Genomic DNA, 23915 nt, shown 5'->3' with positions numbered 1-23915 from the left:
ATGCAAATCCAAAAATAAAAGATAGCAATTAAAAAAGAGACGTATCTGTAAAATTCTGCTAAAAAAATTGGAAGGCATATTCAAAATATTTGTATTATTGTTGATGAATTGTTGGACCTGTGCCCAGAAACTTTAATAGAAATAGTTACTGTTTAGCAAAACCAGATATAATATTAAAACAACTTATACATCATTCATCTTTTAAAGTGATTTATTAACTTTAAACCCTATTATGTAATATCGAATGATGAGCATCCTATCTCATTATTCTTGCCTTTTCTTGCTTTCTTCCTTGTTCCTATTCCCACTGTTACTTCAGTCCAATTAAATAATTCCCTTCCGGGAGAAACACAATTGGTTCCTACGTGATCATCTTCTCGGCAATAATCAAACTATGCCTGTAAATGTATGCTACCCTAGGGCCAAACCTTTCTGTTTGCTCTTCTGTTATTCATCGTACATACTATATTTTCTTCTTCTTGGTAATGTAGTTTATTGCTTCAGGCATTGATCTTGGTACTTTTGAGCAGAAAGACAGAAAAATAAAATATTCCAGTAATGACATCCAGTTTATATCAAAACAGTCACATGCACCCCCAAAAGACTAGCCTTCCCAAATTGGAACTACTTAAACTAATACAGAATAATCTGCAACAGGGTTTATAACAAAATATTGCCTCAGCAATTCATTTGCTAAAGCGATTTTTTAAATTTTAGTTTTAAACCTTTTGTAATCTTTCCTAGAGGAATATCTAGAGGCTTAGATGGATGGTGAAAGTGGCCTTGCCTCTTGTGACATGTGATGCCAACTGTAGGAGAAGAGGAGCTCCAGAGGAATAAGTCTTGATTAGTTTAAGTGGAGACTTTCTTGGTCCTGCTAAGAATGCCATGATTAAGAGAAGAAGAATGACACTAGCCTAGAATATTCTTTATAGCCAAAGAAAAGCAATTCCTTTGCCCAAGGATTGGTAGCATTATGGTCAATACTAATTCTTGAGAATGATAGTAAAGATTTAACATATAGCTCAAGATAAAGAACTATTCTGCGGTCAATAATTACATTAGAGTAGATTGAAAAACAGACATGATAACCACTTCTTTGTATTATATTGGCTATAAATAGCTTTTTCTTATAGGAAGAAACAGATAAAATATTGAAATCATCAATATAAAACATACGTTCTGGAAAAGAAATCCCAAAGTAACTGAAAAGAAAACTAAAGCTACTTGCCTTAAAGGCTGTCTATATGTGAAGGTGTATGGAGATCCTTGCGATAATTTGTAGGAAAGAGTATTTGGCAAGACTTTTAACCAGTACATCTTACAGAGAGTCCAAGATATGAATGATCTTTAGTTGGATGAAGGGGATTCCAAATGATTGATTGTATGACACAAATGTCCTTACAGGAGCATCACAAATTCTGCAGAAAGTCTAAGAACATTGCACAATAGATGTGCCTCTTCTACAAGTATCTTTCAACCATACTTCCCATTTAGTCTTTCATAATAAAAAGAATTGGGAGAACAATTGGACCACTCATCCTTAATCTTACCAATGTAGAAAGTCAATGAGTTAAGATCTCTTAACTGTCTAAACATTAAATCTTGAACAGTGTTTTTTGAGTTTTCCTCCTGTGGGACTTAGATGGGCCTTTCACAAATTGTTATCTTGTCGTGGTCAAGGGCAGCTTGCACAATCCAATGACCCCATGAGCTATAATGTTTGGAATATACATTCCCCAAAGGTTCATCCATGGCAGGCAGGTCCTAGATGGATGGGACCAAATATGATTCACTGGAAAAGGAAATGGCAACCCAATCTATTCTTCTGTCAAAAAAACAAAACGGACATTAATAACCAACCAGCATGATACTGGAAGAGGAGCCCTCCAGCAAGCTACCAGGAAGGAGGAGAGACCAAATATGAGTAGCACTGGTGCTTATGATGTGGCTGTACTAAAGCTGACAGATTATCCAACTGCTGATGTGCCCAGACACCAAAGAAAAATTAGGTGCTGCAAAGATATGAAAACCAATGGTATCTGAAATGCCAGAACTATAAACCAAGGCAAAATTGATGTTGTCAGAGCACAAATGTCAAGACTGAACAATGATATTCTGGGAATTAGCAATAGAATGGAATGGATTGCTTTGCATCAGAGGAACATCAGATCTCAAAGGCAGTGCTTGGATACAACCCCAAAAAATGATGGAATGATCTCAATTTGGGTCTAAAGTCCAATTTCAATCAACATTATGATGATCTAAATCTATGCTCCAACCACAGATGCAGAAGAAATGAATGTTGAACATTTCTACTGCGACTTGCAATACCTTATCAACATCCCCCGCCGCCCCCAAAAAACAAAAAACAAGCCCCCAACCAGTTATGAAACACTGGAATTATACAGTTGGACATAAAATAGCAACTGGAATAACTGAAAATTTGGTCTTGGTGTATACGCTGAAGCAGGCGATATATTAATAGAATTCTACCAACAAAATTCAAAGCTCATAGCAAACACCTTCTTCCAACAACCTAAAAGGTGACACTACATACACACAGAGATCACTGAATGGACCACACTGCAATCAAATTGACTATATGCTCTGCAAACAAAGATAGAGAAGTTCTATTCAGTCCACATACATAGGACCTGGTGCTCCATTTGATAAACAGAGTGCCTGAAGAACTCTGAACTGGAAATCTGTGACAAAAATATCCCAAAAGGCAAAAAGTAAAAGAAGACAAAATGGCTGTATGCTGATATGTTGACAAAAGCTGAAGAAAGGCAGAAAGCAAAAGGCAACAGAGACAAAGAAGATTTTGTCCAACTAAACACTGAGTTACAAAGAAGAGTCAATCAATCAGATCTAAATAAGCAATGCAAAGAAACTGAAGATGACAATCTAAAGGATAAGAACTTTATTAACAAAATTAGAGAAATCAAGGGAAACTTTTATGCCAAGATAGGCATTACAAAGACAAAGAAGGCAAAGATCTAATGGAGAAAAAGGATATAAAGAAAAGATAGCATGACTATAGGAAAGAACCCAAATTCTATATATATATATACAAAGGTTTGAACACTAAACCAGAATCAGACATTATGGACTGTAAAGTTAAATACTAGAAACAACAAAATTGCATCAGTTGATAAAATACACACAGAACTGTTAAAAATCTTATGCAATTATAGAGTTAAAAGTGTAGCTTATGCTTTGCATGCAGGAATGACAAGCACAGTGACAGTCAAAGGACAAGAGAAGATCAATTTATTTTCCACTGTCAAAAAATGGCAGTTCTAAAGAATGTTCAAATTACTGAACAGTTACATGTTAGCAAGATAATGCTCCAGATTTCAACAATACAGATGGACATATTGGATTTAGAAAAGTCAGGAGCACCCAATATCACATTGATAACATTTGATGGAAAATACATGGCAGTTTCAGTAGAAATGTCTGGTTTTGCTTTATTGATTGTAGTAAGGCTTTTGATTGAATATATGCTGAGAAATAGATCCCAACAAGCAGCACCTGGCACTTAAAAACTTGGATGTACTAAGCCACTTCATCTGCCTACTGAAAAATTGGTAATGATGGCCAGGAAGGAACATTAGAATAGAAAATGGAGCAACTAAATGGTTCAAAATTGGAAAAGGAGTGATGGACTCCTGGATGGATACTATCAATGGATACTATCATTTTATTTTTTTAACTTATATGCAGAATATATTATCAGAAATGTTGGACTTGAAGAAATAGAAATTGGAATCAAAATTGTTGGAACAAACAACAACCTCAGATATACTGATATGCTGCTTTGAAGTTAGGAAGTAAGGAAGACTTAAGGAATCTCTCACTGAAAGTGAAAAAAAGAGTGCAAAAGTTCATCTGCTTTATTTTTCTAGGCTCTCTTTTCCTAGGGATGATGATTGTAGCCATAAAATAAAGAAGCATCTGCTACTTTGGGGAGAGACTGTGACTATCTTGACAAAACATTAAAGTGCAGAACCATCACATTTGCAAGAAAGATACACATGTGAAGACCATGGCAGTATAATACTGCCACAAAAGCTGAACCATTAAAAAGATTAAACAAGGAAAATCTATGCCTTTTAATTGTAGTGCTGGCCAAAATTGCTGGGAATATTTTGGACTATAAGAAAAACCAATCATCCAATATTAGATGAACTGGAAACACTAATAATGAAGCTAAAGTTAATTTTGGACCCAAAGTGCAAAAGCAAAAGTCACTGTAGGAGATCCTGACGATTGGAAAAGCCAAGGCATTTGAAAAAGAGGTGGACACAAAAGATGGCAGCTAGATGCTGTCACTGATGACACAAGCACAAGCTTATAAAGACTCAGAAAAGCAAGTCTAGTGAAATGATGATAACCCAGTCACAAAGAATTATAAGTAACTGAAGAAAACCACATCTGGAAGGAAGAGAAGGATGTCTATTTTCACATGTTTGCCATGCAATTAAATTGATCTGTAAATTTGACCATCTGGGACATGAGCACATTAATTATAATTATTCAAAAAGAATTGGTTGTGCTGCCGAACATTCTCTTCCACTATATTTCTGCTCCGACTTTGCAGCTGTTTAAAAACCCAAAGTTCCCAGACTGTATTGTTTTCATCATACTATATTCTAGAACAGACAGCAAGGAAGTGGCAGAAAAGCACTCCTCTGCTAATATCTGTGGGAAATCCATTCAAATCAAGTGAATCCAATGCTTGAAGGTGCTAAATAAGGCTTACCTAGAGGAGTAGATGTATGTCTTTTGGTTTCTTCTGGCAATTGTGGGCTAGCAGCCCACATGAGATCCCAGTCAATAGTCCTCAGAGAATGGGCTAGAAAGCGAAAAGAAGGTCTTGCTCTATATAGAGTCAGCCACCTTCTGTTGAAGCAGTAGATGAATATGAAATTGCAGGAAAGAATACTCTCTATAGATTATTCTCTTTTTTTTTCCTGAATAGGGAATACAATCTATGTATTTTGGAATAGTAACTTTGCAAAATCAATTTTCATAGGCAATTTGCCTCGGTTTGAATAACAGCACAGATTAAACTCTGTAAAATCCAAATCAGGCCAATAGATACTCCATGCCTCAGAGATATTATACCAGCATAATTCCATCCTCTAGATTACAGATTAGGTAGAACATGATAAGCCATTGTATGCAAATTCCAGGAATACACAATTAGTTAAAAAAGAATTGGAACTGGTAGAATTTTATAAGGAATAATGGAGCTGTAATAATAATAGCTGACATTTAAGGTACTAGGTAAAAGCATTAGGTGAGGGACAATTTCCATCAGGATCATAACACAAAAGAAAGAGACATATTACCCTTTTCTCTCATGCTGCAAACCTGATGAAAATTGTCCCGGATATCAAATAACGTTAGTTTTAGAGAAAAGGCTCCTGCTGGAACCAGAAAAAGTTTTTTTTCCCCTGTAAGGTAGCGATAAGGAATCTGGTCCATGAGGTTTTAAATGAGGTCTTTTCTTTTTTAAATTTCTTTTAACAAATTTTACAGAAATTTAAAGAAAGAGCGAACAAAAAAATTTTAGAAATAGAAAAAAGAATATATGAAAAACTACACATAATACAGCTACCCAAGTTAACAAAAAATAAAACCCTACCTCCTCACATCCTTGGTGGTTCACTTAACTCTGGGATATTATCCTTGTTGTTGTTAACGAACATATTTCTAACTGAAATTTCTAATAACTCACTTAGTATAATCTTTATGCTGCAATATAATAATCTTGTATGGAAATAATCATGAAATTATTTGATCTGTTTATCCAGATATTAATAGGCTGAGCCCGAGGGTGAGGTATTTCATAACAAGCTCAGAACAGCATCTTTTATGGCATCCCAAGTGACACAAGGCATTAAACATCTGAATATATATTAGTTTCCCATCATCCAGAGTCTTCCAAACATGTTGGAACTGCAAGGTTAAAATTCTATAACATCATGGGCTTCAGCTAAGAATTAGAGGAGTTGCAGTCTCACTATACTTGGAAGGCATTGGGGAGATTGATCGTACTATATGATCAGGGGAATTCTAGCTATTCTCCCTTTTTATAAACAGCTAATGACTGATCTGAGACAGTTAATCTTGTTATTTGTTAAATTGAGGACCATCTTCATACAGGTTTGATGTTTACAATAAACATGTGGTAGGGCACATCCAACATACATATGTTCAGTTGGGCATATTAAAAAGAGCATTTGTGTGCATTCAGCTGCATAGATTTAGGTAATTCTTTTTAAACGTCTTTTTTACATGTTCTATTCAGTAGGATGGGGATAGAGCAGAAATGACCCAGAACAGAACCCTTCATGTGCTTTTATTATGTGCATGAAACGTGCATTGAAAGCTTATGATGCAGGTTCTAAGCATCATTAAAAAAATAAAGCCACATTTTTAGGGAAAAAATGGAAACATTTGGAATGCATAGAATTCATCCATTTGATGTCTACAGCCTACTGAATTAAGGGCTACAATGTTCCAAAATTGTGGAACTTTGGATAACAGCACTCTCTTCCCATTCTCTGCCCCATAGTGAGGAAGTTGCCCCAGTGATGAACTACTGAACTGTGGGTAGCAGCCTGTCAGTAAAATAACCTTAGGTTAATGCAGCGATTTAACTGAATGTAACCTACAGAAATGGATTAATATGAAATTAGTGCAGAATAAAGATAAAATAACATGAGTAGTGTTAGTAAAATTGACATGGATATTTACCTTTTGATGATGAACTATGAGTCTCTTGTTCTTCAATGAATAAAATGCACGGAATGATGGGAACAAAAGAAAGAAATCAGCAATTTAAAGTTAGACAAAAATGGTGTTATACATGAGAATGAGAAACAGTATAGGCTCTGTTGCAACATGCAGAAAATTAATGTGGGGAAACAGATGAAAAAAATTGTGACAAGTTATAAATTCTGGAGTCAGTACAAAGGTAAGCACGCTCAAGCTCACTGAAATTAACCGTCTTCAGCACTTTTAGTATTGTGCTGGATCACGGCCTGGAATATAGATTTTACAAGTTGTAAAGTTTGAACGTCATTCAAAAGCTGTATTTGACGTGATGAGCCCATAAGCACCGCTGAAAGTTTATGGATGTGAATCTATCCATTTTTTCCACATCATTTATCATTTAAGACTTTCACACACTAAAATAAAAACAATATGTAGTATTATCATACAATACACAGTTATCTCCTTTTTATCCATTTAAATTAGAATATATACATATCGTACTTTAATTAGATCTGCATTGTTTTTGTGTGATGGTGTTAGAAATAGCACTCAGTCCAATGAAGTGAAAAAAAAGTTTGCTTTGCAAATAACGGAATAGCAAAGTCACACATACAACCAATAATGTGTGTACGTTAACAGATTTAAGGGACGGGTAGCTATTAGTTTATGTCTTTTCAATGAGCTATTATCTCATAATATTTTCCCATCAAAATGTTTTACATATTTTATTTAGCAACTTCCTTTTCCTATGGAGCCCCAATCTACTATTTAAAGATATACTGTGTATCTGAGTAAAACTGAGTATGCTTCCTTTAATACAGCACTTGGATGAATGCTGGCATAATTTTTATGCAAGATTTAACAGGCATTTTAAACACTGTATAATAAGCCAATCTAGTATACACAAATCAAATACTGATATTATACTACTCATAATACAATGTCAAATATTGCAGAATCAAATATTGTCTTAAGCCCCTGGGCACTGATGATGTTACCTAGTTGGGTCATGAAACGTCTGCAAGCAAACAACCAAGCTCAGAGAGCACCAAGGACTCCACATTGTCTTAAGCATATAACCATCCTAGGTTTTATCTTTTGCCTCTGAACCTGATTAAACTATTCTTAAGATATAAATGAGCAGAATACCATAAAAATATACATACACATTAAGTTGTAGCATGAGATACAGATAGATAGAATATACACGCACACACCTGGTATATGTCTTTCTGGTAACCAGTTGTCTAATATGTGATGGATAGCATTCTTTATTAAATCAAACAACAACGTTCAATTCTGAAAAAAGAAAAATATGACATTGTTGGCCTCATAAAAGAGGCCAAGAACATGTCCTGATGATTTAGAAATATATATTAAAAACCAGTATTTGCAACCCAGAATGTAATCATGCTGTTGATGTAATGATTATTTTAAGATGTACTGTCTACTGCGACCCATGACTGTCTCTCAGCCTGGGTGGCATGCATTTTTTTTACAGATGCTGCAATTAAGCAAGGTGTGTTAGGTAAAAGATCAGGCATAAGAAATAATACAATTCAGCCCTCTTCAGCACATTTTCACTGAAGTTAAGAAAAGATGAAAAGCTTACTGAGTCCCAGCCTGCTACATTCTTTCCAGAAAAAAACCCCTGTATTTTCAGAAAGATCATCTATTCTAAACGCTGCAAAGAATAAATGTTTGCAGATCTGAAATGACATGGTTCTTTAGGATACAACAGTCCTAATTCTTTCCTTGCTGGCACATGATCTTCTGCAACATATCTCTTCCAAATTTGTTCATCTTTGCGTAGAACAAAACCATCTGCTTCAATGAAAACTTTAAATTCATGCATAGTGAACATGTTTTCAGATTTTAATAGAAAAGACTGCACTATATTAAATAGTATGTTAACATATTATCCACACAGGGGAACTGAAAATTCAGCAGATATATACATTTTTAATTACATTCAGTCAGAAACATATATGAGGACTTTTTTGTTATTATCTTATAACAGTGTTATAGAGAAAACGGATGTGTTTGAAAGGCCATGATAAGGTACTGGCTGTCATCCAAACATAATACTGACAACCTAATGCCACTAAAATAAATGAGACTTATAAGCTGGCATAGATATCACTAATAAAGTCACTGTTAGTCAACAGGTTCACGATAACCAGAAGTCCATAAAAGCAAATCACATAATCTGTGTTTTTGTAATTGTGTATTTTCACTGGACCTGTTTCTCTATATTCAAGTATACATTATATCCTCTGTATTTTTTTTTGCTCAAGCTTCTTCTTACTTTTGTATGCTTTTTTTTTTTTTTTTTAACACTAGGTATTATTTTCCAAAATACAGAAATATTTCAATTTGCTACAGGCAAATAAGGAGAGATGTCATACTGAATAATTTGCTAAATTCTACTACAATTTCAGTGTTTGCAAGAAAAGTATGTATTACCACCTATGAATTACCATACTGTACATTTCTTAAATTACTATCAAATTCTTTTCCTTCTGATGCATGTTCCAGATACTCCATACTACAAAAATGTCTAATTTCTTTTGATCCCATCTTGTTTGTAGAAATAGCAGACATTCCATATGCCAGAAATCAGTTTCTTCATTTTATGTAATGGAAGACTTACACGAAAGTTTGTTTACTTTCAGTTATAAATAATATTATTCCTTAATGTTTAGTGGTATATAGATACTAAGATGACTAAAATATGAATTCATAATAAAAGTAGAAAACTGACATATTCTTTTGCAATCATCTGCAGATATAAACCATAGATACAAAACTCTGCATAGTAAATTACAAGCAACTAAACCTGTTAAGGATTTACAATTAACCCTTTGCTTGATTTTGACTTACATCAGTCCTAGTATAATGCTAAATCGATATCTTATGCTGTCCTGAAACCTCTATCTTCTAGGATCATGAATATATTTTTTCTAACAGACCTACACTGAAGCTGGTTGATTACTTCAGAAGTGAGCTCATATCCTCAAAGATATTCTTAGGAACCAATCCACAGAATTCTGTGTTGTCCTACTAAGATTAGGGGGAATGCTTTTATACTTAGAAGTTAAGGGTTATGTTCCAAGAATCAATCCCTTTGAAAAATAGCTTAATAGCCAAAGTCACACCAATGTCAGTTTTACATTTCCAGCTGGATTGACAAGAACACTACATGGCAGAATTTGGGCAAAATTCTCAAGTCAAAACATTTTCCAAGCCATCCAAGGTAATTTTTTTAAAGCTGCATCTCTTTACTATCTTTAAAGATAGTAAGCAGATTTTTCCAGTAGAAACCCTATATATCTAGTGAACATGAAAAACAGAAAAAGAAAAAGAGGAAAAGAACAAGAACAAGAAAAAGAAAAAGAAAAAGAACCAGGCAGATATGTGGACTCACCCTGAATTATAATCAGCTATGTAGATATGGCACCTTTTGATATAATAAATTGATTAGTACTTTCAGAAAATAGCCAGAAAAAAAATCTAGATTCACATTAAATTTTTACCAACGTGAAGAGAAACAAATCAGCCCTGAGAACAAGTGAAATTAAACGCACTGAAGTGTAAAAGCAATCATGTTAGGAAGCCTTTTTTTTTCTCTTTTATTGAAATTGCTCAAATTTTCCACTTTTATAGTTTGAAAGTAATTGATCCCAACCAACAAAATCCTCTAAGCATCATTTGATGAGACAAGTGATTCCTGTACCTATAATCAAGTAATGAGAAATTGCACGGACAATTCCCACTTGGGAAAATGTTACTTCACAATATGAATTATATAACACATGTGTATGTATGGATGATCTTATGCTAAGAGAGAAAATATATATGAATATCAACAAAAAAATTCCCTCCTCTTCCTAGAAAATTGTGGGGTTTTTTTTTTGGCAGTTTCCATGTTATTGATACTCTAAGGAAGCACACGTCATAAGGCCATAAAGTTTTTAAAAAAGAGATCTTAAATAATAACAATATGAAATAAGAGGCACATGTATATTATACACCAAAGTCATATGCATCAAATATATAAAATAAAATGACAAATTGATAGGAAACCATTTATTGATATAGTCTGGTGCATCTTTAATAATTCCTCAGTGACGTCTCTAATTTGTTTTTCATTAGGAAATTCAACTCACATATTACAAATATTGGCAAAGGATGAATATTTAAATCTTCTTATTTTCAACACATATTTCATCTAGAAAGATGTAGGATATTAATATAATATACAGAAGAAAAAGTCTAAAAATTGTTACTTTTTCAGTTACGAAATACATAATGTAAAAAATACAAATGATATGAATGCATTGTATATGACTTCTAATTTAAGCCTAATAGTTGTGGATTTTTGTTCCACTTCAGAAATTATGTTGTTTTAAATAGGACAGAGGTATTAGTACTAGAGGACTCTTTCTTTCAACAGCCAGCCTTGGACTGAAATGCAGTTCTCTTATATTCCCTTGTCTTTTACCCAGTAATACATTCTTTCTCCATATTTTCATTGGATTTTGACATGCTCAGAAAGGGATTTCATTAGCAATAGCCTTGTTCACATTCCTGTCAGCAAATTGCCATTAGTTAGCTTCAGCTAAAAAATAAAACAAAATCCAGGATGTGTCAATAAATAGAATGAGTTATCCCCAACCATCTTGGGGATAAAACAAAGAATAAATGAACCCACAAATAATTGGTCTGTATCTGTACAAATAAAACATGAGCTTTTTTATCACCTAGGCAATCACCACCAGTTCACAATACATTTTTTTAATATTGTCCTGCTTTATCAGTAGAAACCAACAAAACCCTGAAGATTCTGTTAAGCAAGATCCAAGATGTTTTTGTAAAACAAGAAGAGAGACGGAGAGGAAAATGAACCTAAGACTTTGAACTATAAACTAGTTTTTTGATACCTTGCTCTATACTGCCACTCCTGATGGGAACTTGTGGAAGCTGCCTCCCCCTACGGCTGCTGAAGGGTGTATCTGCTGGAGATGACTGCATGGGACTTCCCGGTTGGCGCATTCTGCAGGAAAAAATTATTATTAAATAGGGTGGTGTCACGCACAACCAAATCAATGAGATATTACAAATACAAAAAAAAAAAGTTCAAATAAAGAAAATAAACTAAACTATCTTACTATCCATATAGCCATAATTTCTTAATATGTATTCCATTCCAAAAATTAGGGTTAGCATATCTAGACTTCAAAAATCCAGAATCCATTAGATCGAACCATAGACAATCCTTTCTTGCCATGTAATAGTTGTCCAGATGTTTGTAGTCCAGATATGACAGATCAACAGAAAATAAAGTTTTATCTGATAATACTATTTTAGAAGGTTAATCATCTAAAGACACAATAAATTGCTGGCCCAGAACTTGTGTAAAATTGATATGAAATAAAATATTGGTTATGTTCAAATGTCTAGCCTACTCCAGAACTATGTGCACAACCATAGTTAGAAAGGTATGCGCATGTGAGTGAGAAAATCAATCTACTGTTGCTGTTATTATATATCCCATCTCTATTCTGTACAACTCAAGGCAATACACATAAGTGCTCCTGCCTCCTGTTTACCCTACAACCACAACCCTGTGAAGTGGGCTGAGCTAAGGCAGAGCGTCTGGCCCAAGATCACCCGGATGGCTTTTGTGCCTAAAGGAGCACTAGCATTCACAGTTTCCTGGTTCCTATACTAGCACCTTAACCACTACACCATATTAAGTCTGAACTTTGTCTATAAACTTTCCTTCGGATTCTTTCTTTGAAACATAACTATTGTTCAGTATGTGAATGACCAATCTGACAATTTCAAAGATTTAATTCCAAACAGCTAACATAATTTTAATAAAATGTAATGCTTTCTATTCAGCTTGAATCTTTAATATATTTCTTTCAGATGTATTATGAATAAAAAGCTAACCATAGGACAATTTTGTGGAATTAGTAATATTATTATACAGGACAACTGTTTTATAAATGAAGTGTTAGAGCATGTTCACACATCACCAAGTGAGAAATCCCTGAGAATAGGATTCCAGGATATTCTTTCAGATGGTATGTATCTCATCTCATTTCTACATTTCCTCTTTTGAAATCACTGCTCTGTTAAAAACATTGACGTCATTATCTTAATATTGCAATTCTCAGTGTCAGATTATTAGGGAACTGCACAAAAATACCCCAGAGTATTTGAAAGATAATAGAATGTATTACTGAAGGAGAAATTATAAAAAATAAAATGACCATTTAAATAGGGTTATATAATCAAAAACTATCATTTGCTTGTAATGATATGTGGGAAAGATCTTGGGAGACCAGGAGAAGAGATGCTGCCAAGGGAATGGTCAGATAAGAGACAGCTTAGCCTGCAGCTGCATAATGGACGGAGCAAGAGTCTCAGAAGGGACCCTCCTTAAGTTCTCAAGCTGTAAAGTTAGAAAGCAGGAGAACTGCATTTTCAGACTTGCAAGATTTTGTTAATGTAGTTTTACAATAAAGTAGAATTAGTTTATCTGGTCGTGTTTCCTGTCTGCTCTACCTGGTAAAGCTGATGCTTCTTCTGATGCATGAATGAAAACTATTTCCCCAAGATCCAAAATAATTCCTGACAGATCATTCATTGTTCTTTCTCTGTATGATATTCCTACAGTAACAAGAAACATAGACTTTTGTGCAGATTTCTCTCTGTATTTAGAATGAGGGAAATGTATGATGCAAGAACATGCCTTTTGTTGAATTATCAGGTTTTTACACTGAAGTATTGCGGTATTCTGAAAGTTTTCATATGAATGCATTATACAACAGAATAATGGGAAGACAAAACACAAGCAGATTTTAACTACAAATTCCTTTGGATGGTATAAATAATTCAGAGAGTGAAGACTGAACAAAGGATATGAGAGAAGATTAGATATCATGGATATGGGGGTGGTGATTAGAAACAGATTGCACTGCATGCCAGAATGAATGAATGCAGTGAATTCAAAACTACATTCATATCTATGAGGCAGAAACAAATGTTGTGCAGTACATTTAACAGCAACCTAGTCAGAAGTAGAGAAGTTGGCACTGATCCTCCAGGAACTAGGGATCAGTTGGGACAGTTGCCATTGTACTAGCCTCCCTGCTACATAGCAACCTCCCTGCCTGAGCTCCTTGATTCCATCTCTGGGTTGGCAGTGCAGTTCCCCAGACTTATGGTCTTGGGTGATTTTAATCTGCCTTCCCTGGGAATGGGATCTGAGGTGGCTCAGGAGTTCATGGCCACCATGATGGCCATGGGTCTATCTCATGTCATCCAGAGCCCCATATTCTCATGATCTGGTGTTCCTGTTGGAGCAGTGGCTATGTGAACTGCAACTGGGGGAGTTATTGGTGTCCCCCTTGTCATGGTCAGATCACACCCTGATTACCATGGGATTCTCTGGTGCCACTATCCACTGCAAGGAGGCTGGACCCATTAGATTGGTCCACCCCTGGTGACTGATGGACCCAGAGGAGTTCTAGATGGAGCTGGGGACTGCTCCTGCTGGTCTGCTGCACAGCCCATATGAAGCCTTGATTGTTGCCTGGAATAAAAGGTCAGCTGAGGCTTTGGATCAGATCACACCTATGTGACCTTTCCCCACCTGAGGACTGTTACTCCCCATGGTTTACGGAGGAGCTGAGGGAGATGAAATGAGAGAAGAGATGTCTAGAGTGTCACTGGGGCTCATCTAAGGATGAACTGAACTGAACACAGGTTAGAGCCACTATTAAGGCCTACCAAGTGGCAGTAAGGGTGGCGAAGCAACAGCACTCCTCCACCATTATTGGATCTGCAGATTGCCACCCTGCAGGCCTGTTTTGGGTGATGCAGGTCCTCTTGAGTACAGGGGGCCTGGACAACCTTTTGCAGGGTTGTGCGGAGGATTCTGCTCAGCATCTGTCAGATAAAATCGCTCCGATTCATTCGCAGTTGGACACTGGCTTTGCTGCAGGTCTGTGGGAGATATCTAGGGTGGAATCTTGCCCAGTTATCTGGGAACAGTTTGAACCTGTTGGGCCTGATGAAGTGGACAGGGTCCTTAGGACTGTGAGCTCAGATCTCTAGATCTATGTCCCTCCTGGCTTGTGAAAGCAGCCCAGGGGGTGCTGTATGGGTGGGTTCTGGTGATGGTGAATTCTTCTTTGAGGGGATTGATCCTGCACCTCTGAAGGAGACTTTGGTTCATCCACTCCTCAAGAAGGCATTGCTGGACCCCACGATACTGGACAACTTTCGTCCAGGATCCAATCTCCCCTTTTTGGGGAAGGTGATTGAGAAGGTGGTTGCACAGCAGCTTCAGAGGACCTTGGATAAAGTGGATTATCTGGATTGTTTTCAGTCAGGGTTCAGACCTGGGTATGGTACAGAAACAGCATTGGTCACACTTTTGGATGATCTCTGGTATGGGCGGGATGGTGGCTGTGTATCCATCCACTTGCCTCTTGGTGGTTTTTGATACCATTGACCATGGTATCCTTCTGGAGCGACTCAGAGAATTGGGGGTTGGTTCTCCAGGGTGGTTCCAGTCAGTGGTGATCTCGGTGTCTGGAGGCTATGAGGATCTGGATGGGGAACAACAGGCTTCAACTGAACCCTGACAAGACTGAGTGGCTTTGGGTTTTGAGTCTCTCTGGTTCTAGGATTTTACTATCTTTGGTACTGGATGGGGTCGCACTGCCCCAAACAGACCATGTGAGCAATCTGGGGGTTCTCCTGGACTCACAACTCCTGCTCAAAGAGTAGGTGGCAGTCATGGCTAGGAGGCCTTTGCACAACTTCGTATTGTGCGCCAGTTGTGCCCATTCCTAGATCAGAGGAACTGGGAGGTGACTACTCATGGTCACTCATGCCCTGGTCACCTCCTGGTTAGACTATTGCAATGCGCTCTACATGGGGCTGCCCTTGAAGAGTATCCCGAAACTTCAGCTGGTGCAAAATGTAGCAGCATGAGCAATTATGTGTGTTTCACATGTTACACCTCTGCTTCATGAGCTGCATTGGTTACCAGTTTGTTTCCTGGTTCAATTCAAGGTGCTAGTGTTGACCTTTAAAGCCCTTCAGGACATGGGGCTGGGCTATCTGAGGGACTGCCTCTCCCCGATTTCATCTGCCTGTCCTACCAGGTCCAGCAGAGAGGGCATGTTACAGGTTCTGGCAGGCCCCAGGCAGTGGGCCTTTTCTGCTGTGGCACCTGCACTGTGGAATCTTCTCCCCCCTGAGGTGAGGTTGGCCTCATCATTGTTGAGCTTCCAGAGGTCCCTTAAGACTTGGTTATGCCAGCAGGCCTGGGTACCCCAGGGGACGGGGGAATTAGTGAGGTAGCTCCCTTATTTTTAACTTCCTTTGTTCTCTGTTTTATTTTGTTTTATATATTTTTAATGTATTTTATTGTTTTTAGCTTTGTTGTATGCCACCCAGAGTTGCCTGTGGTGAGATGGGCAGCTATATAAATTGATTTAATTAATAAATAATAAATAAACTAGGTGGTGGATAGATCATAAGGGCCTGATCCTAGAATGTTCTCTCAACCTTGACTGAGTATGTTTTCCCCTAGTTATGACTGGCTGATCAGAAATTCTTAGGGTTGGAAGTTCCCTTCTAGAAACACATGGCACTAGCACCCTAAGACATTAGGGCAAACATATACATACATACATATATGCATACATACATACATACATATATTTCACATATATTGCATGCATATATATAAATTGGTTCAATCATTAACTGCATATAAGGTGCTCTTTCTCTCTCATGCCGACACCATCCCTATCAACTTCTATAGTTGTATCCATGGTTTTCACATTCAATAAAACTTATCACCTTTATGAATCTGCTTAGGAAAGATCACAAAACAAATGTGTCACTCACTGACTGGTGTCAAGTCCCGTGCAGGTGGACAAGACCAAGGATACAGGCATCAGTAAGATGGCTTTAAAGCTAGTCTGGAGTAAGTACCAAATCTTGGAAGCTGGAAGGGGAACTTCCCACCCTCACTTATCATTAGCCAGTGAAGATGGAATCTCTTTAAATACTTTGAAATGCTTCTTTCCTAATTCTTCCCCACTTGGCCTGAGTTGCAGTTCATAAGATAAGTTACTGTCTCTTGTTTATGTCTGTTTTCTCTTCCATTCCTTTCTCAGCCTCACCATAAACTCTCACAATTCCTAAGGGGTCAGATCTAAAGCTGTCTTACACTTTCCCTTCAGAATTCAATTCTCTCAGAGTTAAAGATCTCAGAATAACATTTTTTTTAAAAAATGCTTTTCTATGGGGTTTTGCTACCAGCCTTGTATCAAAGTGAAGATAAATTGTGCTTATAGAGAAAATATATCAAACACATTTTTTTTTCATATTCAGTTAAACCTGTTTGAAGGAGTTATACTTGTCAGCCTTCGAAGCTGTTCAGGTCAGGAAACAGACTCCACAAGAAGACTCAATTAAGCTTTATTGAGATATTAAGAGAAACTTGCAAGTCTGATTGTGTTGTTCCTCTCTCCCTTTTATACTCCAGTGAGTATAAAGGAGGAGCCAGCCTGAGTCTCTTCCTAACACTATCTCCTTTCACAGGGATCAAGGAGTGCTTCTGACCTTTTTGTTTTTGTAATGGCTTCTGAATATTTCCTTCAAAGCCATCTCCAAAATACAATCAAGTATCATGGGCCTTCAGGGATACAGTAACTCAGCCTCTCCTTATATTAAGTGTTCATACTCTTTCTTAAATTAGATTGTATATTTGTACAATTCAAATAATCACAATGGTTCAACTATAGCAAAATAACTACAAGCACAATTAAAATTAAGAAATTGAAGTCCAATGTTTCTAAAGGACATAAGATTGCAATAAGCTAAACCATCTCTGAAGATGAGCTTCTATCTCCTTCCTTCCTTTTATGAAGATGAGATACAGGTTTAATATATAAATTAGAAGAAATCATGCTTACATAATCCTTTTTAGTAATATTTGATCCTGGAGAATTTTTTTTTAAACCCATTCATTTGAAGTTAACTTTAGAGATGAGATGAGATATCTCCAATGCAAAAGATTAACTATTCTGTGAAGATGGCAAAAGGGTAACGGATAATGAAAAAAAGATTCTATTTAACTAATTCTATTTTGGATCAATTTTCTCTGAGATGAAGCTGTATGTTCCACTGGTTAATTATGAAGAATGGGCTGGAGGAGTAGGATTCCCACGTAAACTTTGTGAAACATAGGGCATAGGCCACATTCAGACAGCTGCTTTGCTGTGCTCCCTCCTTTTCTTGGGACTGGCAGAAAATCATGCTGCCCTAAGCCTTGCTACACCCAGTGTGTGCTCTTAGTGTACACCCTAAGAACATTTGTGTGCTGTGCTGTTGTCAATGCAGTTTTACCATGCAACATTCTAAAGACTGTACTTGATGGGTCCTTTGGCTAAACTTCCAGCCCCACTCATCATCCATCATGTGAAAAGTCTCCTTCAGTTGGCATACTAGTTACTCCATACTTTGCATTTTTGTTTTTCTTTTTCCTTTCCCATTGTAGCTTCCATGGATCAAACTTTTAAAAAATTCTTTGACACTATGGCTTAATTGATTGACTGTTCACCTACTGACCACTAGGTAACAGTAAAGAGTTGAGTTTTTTTTATATCTCTCCATTGCCATCTAGTGGTCATCTGGATTTGTGCAGTCACTAGAGAAGTGCTGCTGAAGAACTGAAGTTTGCCCTCACCCTAACCATAATCCTAACCCTATAGAAACTATGATTCCAGTCTCTCATATTGCCAAAAGAGAACTGGGGTGTGGGGAAAAGAGGTCAGGGACCAGATGAAAGAGGATGGTCCCACAGAAAACTGGCAGATTCAATTGGAATTACAAATTTGCCAACATGGAACATGTCATTTCAGGCTACCTCCTCCATGTGCATCAATGCGCCCTTCACTGCCTGCACTCAAAGACTGGAGGTGGAAGTAGAAGGAAAACATAACTTTCAGAGCGGAACACCTAAAGATGTCCTCTGGCTGCTTCAGCTGTGGGCAGAAGAGTGATACAGGTGGTGACACATGGGCATATCCTCTGGAAATGGTTAGTGGCCATCCTTGTGTTGGGATAAGGGGCTGTATGGATCTGCCCAGAGTCAGATAATACCTACTGAACTTAAATGAGTTTAGTTCTTGAGATCCAGATGGACTGCAGTCTAAGGAATTAAAGGAATTTGCTGACAATCTGACCAAATATATACCCATTGTCTTTGAAAACGCCTACAGAATGAAGTACCATATGATGAGAAGGCAAATGTTTTCTCTAACTTCAAAAAAGGAAACAGAAGTCTCCTTGAAATCTGAGAAGATTCTAGAGCAGATCATAATGTAATAGCTCTGCAAGCACCCTTCAAACAACAACACAATGATAAATACAAGACTTCATGAATTTCTTAAGAACAAATTTTGTCAGACTAAATGCATGTCATTTTTGTCAAAGAATTTCCTTCTTAGACTGGGGAAATGGTGAGGTTATTATAAATCTTGATTTCAGCAAAATATTGGGCAAAGTATCTCATGATATTCTGATAGCAACTTGTTAACATGGGCAGGGTAGCAGTTCTATTAGGTTGATACACAGCTGGCTTGAAAACCATATTCCCAAAATACTCATCAACAGTTCCCCAAAGACCTGAACGAGGCCCCATGTGGTGTATTGTAGGGTTTGGTCCAGTAGTTTTAAACATTTTCAGTAACAATTTGAATTATGACTTTGAGAAAATGCTTATCATATTTGCAGATCAAACAAAATGGCTATTACTTCAGAAGACAGAAACAACATTCAAAACAATATTGATAGGTAAGAGAAATGGACTGAAATAAAAGAATTTAATTTAACAAATATCAAGTTCTTCATTAGAAAACAGAATTCAAATGTACAAGTACAGAACAGAATGGGGAACATATAGCTTGGTAATAGTATGTACAAAAAGGTTCTTGGAATAATAGTTGATCACAAGTTGAATGGAAGTCAACAGAGGATATAACTGTTAAAAAAGGAAATGAAATTTGCTATTTCTATTCTATTTTGTATTGCTTAGATCTATTGTATCCAGTTTTGGCACCTCACTTTAAGACAGATTCAAAGAAACGAGAATAAGATGATAGGACAGAACGAGGATGATCAGGGGACTGAAAACTAAATACTTTGATGAGATACTGAGGGAATTATGTAAGTTTAGTGTTGAGAAAAGATCACTTAGGGGAGATGTGATAACACTTTTGAACTACCTGAAGGTTTCACACTGAACAAGATCAAGACTTGTTCTCTACTGATCTGAATGCAAGGGACAGAATAAGCATCCTGTCCCTATGTGTCAGTACACTGCATATATCTCCCAGTTGGTGAGATAGGAAGTGAAGTAAACTGGCCTGCAAGGTAATCTCTAGATTAGAGATCCATCTAGGCGTGCTACTGTCTTTTTCATGTAAACAAGTTCACTATATAAACTTTTGCCTTGCTTCTCTTAGTGAGCAGAACCTTGTATTCTGTCCCCTGAGCAGTTCAATAAACTTGGCTCAAGCAGACTGTGTGATCTCCACTCACCAACTGGGTTGGGGCATTTTCTTCTTCACCTGCACCACTGGTTTGCTCTAACAGAGCAAATACAGTTTCAGCTTCAAAGAGATTGAAAATGGATAAAGCAGAAAACAGAAATTCCACCTTGCCTGAACGGAAGTGCTACCTATTGGCGCAAAACCACCAATGCAACCAATCTTAAGCTTCCTGCTATCTTCACTCATTTTCCCCTCACTGTTATATCATTACTTTTTGGTGTTTTACTATGCAAGAAAGGCTTTCCAGATGTTTAAGTCCAAAATTACTGAGCTTTGCTGCCATGAGGAGATGCCAACTGTACTTCAAGTTTCATGATCCTGCTGTAACTAGACCATATGTTACAACAATTTTGCAACAGCTTGGCAAAACCTTGGCAGCAAGACCTTTGACAGACTTAGTTCTTTAAGATCATGGTGTGTGCATAATCAAACAGACAAACAAAAACTTAATTATGACCAAAGACCAGCATGGCATGTGCATCATGACAATAACATTAGCATACCTAAACTGATCAGGACACATTGTTGTTGCATACTGTAGAATCCATCCTACCTTTCTGTTTCTGATGCAGAGCCTTTTCTAGTTTGTTTTTGGGTGCTATATCTTTCCACCTTTCTGGAATGCCTGTGAAATGAGATGCCAAAAATATATACATATATATATATATATATATGAAAAAGGAAAGCAAACAATCCAGAAAATATAGATTTAGCATGATTTCTAGCAAATGGAAGTATGAAAACCAGATTTTATGAATGGCTAGTAATCATGGACTTTGGATAAAATACCATCCCCACAGTATTTTAATATAACTGATTCAGTCTTTTTGGTACAGATAACGCTAACCCTTTCAGACCAACTCTTTCTCAAGTGCTAAGCAATTCTAAAATTGATTCCATGGAGAACTTCCATTACTGGTTAAAATCCAGCATTAGGGATCTGGTATGGAAGTGAAATTCTCCTGGGTTAAAATTTAAAAAGATGCTTTTGTATTATACTTGTATGCAATATAAAAGAAAAATAGCACAATGTAATTAACAATGGTCATAAAAACAATGCTAATAAATTTGGGCAGTTAAATGTGATTTGTCACCTTTCATTAATCTAAACAACTACTACAACTATACATCAATATGCCATAGAAAAGACATGTGCATGTGGTAACTGTGAGACCTATTATATTCTTTGGCTATAGCTTGTAAACTAAACAATAAGAATGTGTGACTATTACATTTGGATATTCAATTCAAATAGATTTAAGCCCATCTGATCACAACCCAGCTGTGCCTTTGCTATATTAAACTATCAATATCTCATGCTCTATGGATGTTTTTAAGAGAAGCTTGTATCTATAGCCAGGCTGATTTCAGATTTCAGAATCTGAAAAAAAAAAAGAAAGAAAAAATTGGGTGGCAGCTTTTGTTGAGCTTTCTGAAAGTATTGCATTCGTTTAGGTCTTATACATTTTTCACCGACCACTGGTACTCAGAGCAACATTATATAGTCATAACCCTAAAATGACAGTTGAGAACAAATTAGGTGAAAACATTTTTATTCTTAAATCATAATAAAAAGAACCTAAGCCTGTAATCCACCATCAACATAGTCTTGAAGAAAAATTAGAAAGGTTTGATCTATTGTGATCAAAGGAACATCATTTGAAGAGCTGGCTAAATGTGATTTTCTATACACAAAGAGGGGCCTAAAATACATTATAATATCATTACAGGTCAGCTGTTAACTTTGGTTTTCATTCCACAGTCTAGTCCCAAGAGACATAATGCTACGTTTCAGAATCTTGATATTTCTCTTCAGAATTTCCGTGCAGCAAATCAGGGTTCTTGGGAGGGATCTAAGATTATGCATTCCTTGAAGCTTAGTACTGGGGTGACTGTATCCCTGTTCCTGGTTGCCTGATAGGTATGGTCCTCAGTTAACATATCCTCACTCTCACCTCCATTTTCTGTTACATTTCCTTGGTTTACTTCATGTCTTTGGTCTAAACTTTTTAATGAATGTTTTGCTTGTTGCATAGCCTGATGGTTTTTCATTTATGAAGCCCTCTTCAAAAGATCTGTAGACATTGGTTAGCTGTATTATCTACTACACGTTTTTTCTCTTTCTTGGGAAATCTGCAGCAGTGTTAGTGACTTTCTCACTCCTTCTGTTATACACTGTTAATAGAAGAGCATCTTGTATATGCTTTTATGGCAAAGAACTAGAAACAGCTGCAGGTTCATAAACTCCCAACATCCTTTAAAGATTTGGTCAAAGTCCAAATCTTAAATAATCTGCTGACCTGATCAGAAATGGAATCCAATAAAAAATGAAGATATTTAAGAGTCATTTGATGAAACACATACAGAGAGAGGGAGAGAGAGGTACACACACACACACAAAATGGAACTTTCTTAAAGGATATAGAAAATAACATTACAACATGTGACAGAGCTAGGTTATAAACTATTTAATATCTTAGTATTTAATTTCATGTATTATAAATGTGGAGCTGCAAGACAATTTTAGCAAGGATACCTCTGTATTTCTTCTGGATTAGCACTTAGGAGGCTTAAACTGTCTTGTTTTGGAATGCAAGACTCCGGCAGTGTTGTTCTTCACAAGTTTTGGAAACATGGAAGTGAAAGTTGAACAGAATGGATAGAAACAGATAGAAACAGAGAGATGGTCACATGCAGTGAAGATGGAGACATGCATTCAAGATACTTATATGACTTAACAGCATTCCAATATCACATCCAGCAACATTTCTATGCTCTTCTTTTCAATGTTTCTTAAGGAGGTTTTTTAAAAAAGTGATGTAATAATTGTTACAAAATAAAATGAAAAAACAGCAATAAACACTAAAGACAAACATATTCTCAGCAATAACACCTAAGAATATGCAGAAATTCAGAAATAATTTGGGAAAGGCCATTTGGAGTCCAGAGAGGCATGAATATAGCATCTATACGCATTTCATTAAAGCATAAATACATTCTGATCCTGGGAAGGGACATAGCAGCTTTAAAACACTGCAGAAAGGTGCTATATTCAAACTCGTATACATTCCAAATAAACTTTTTCAAATTATTTCCAAAACTCTACATAGCCTATTGACATCCCCCCCCCCCCCGCCAACTTGTAGTGGAATGCTCTCTCAAGAGCTGTACATGTGATGTATTTTTGTGACTGGCTTTTAAGAATCTGGATATTTGTTCTGACAGTATTCTGATTTTTCTTTTATGTTGTGACAAAAGCAATTTGCTTTAGCAATACTAATTTAATAAAGAAACAGTGTACAATTTTTTTTTCCAGTGGAATGCAAAGGTTGGCTTTCAATTTGCAAGGGTAGTACTGAGCAAACGTCTTATCAGAATTATTCTATGCTGAGATATATATTCTATGTTGTTATACACAGACACAGACACACACACACACACATAACAACAACAATGGAGCCCAATGTT

The 23915-nt window shown here is 36.6% G+C and overlaps 1 protein-coding gene across 2 annotated transcripts in view; it reads right to left on the bottom strand.

The window, feature by feature from the left end:
* Positions 1 to 23915, bottom strand: part of RIMS1 (regulating synaptic membrane exocytosis 1) — a 256269-nt gene that overhangs the window by 56561 nt on the left and 175793 nt on the right. Inside the window, exons 20-22 of one of the 2 annotated variants that reach the window (XM_088137738.1) lie at positions 22984 to 23061; positions 21001 to 21072; positions 11739 to 11851 (exon numbers count right to left, since the gene is read on the bottom strand). In XM_088137738.1, coding sequence (XP_087993864.1) covers positions 11739 to 11851; positions 21001 to 21072; positions 22984 to 23061 — 263 coding nt within the window. The remainder of the gene's footprint in view (positions 1 to 11738; positions 11852 to 21000; positions 21073 to 22983; positions 23062 to 23915) is intronic. The other variant, XM_088137735.1, reaches the window with a different exon arrangement.

This window comes from Python bivittatus, unplaced genomic scaffold, assembly GCF_059951505.1.
Source record: "Python bivittatus isolate LINGU-HERP-01145 unplaced genomic scaffold, Pbiv_v1 ctg000020_np1212, whole genome shotgun sequence".
In the NCBI taxonomy this organism is placed as follows: Eukaryota; Metazoa; Chordata; class Lepidosauria; order Squamata; family Pythonidae; genus Python; species Python bivittatus.
This window is presented reverse-complemented; position numbering and strand designations above follow the sequence as displayed.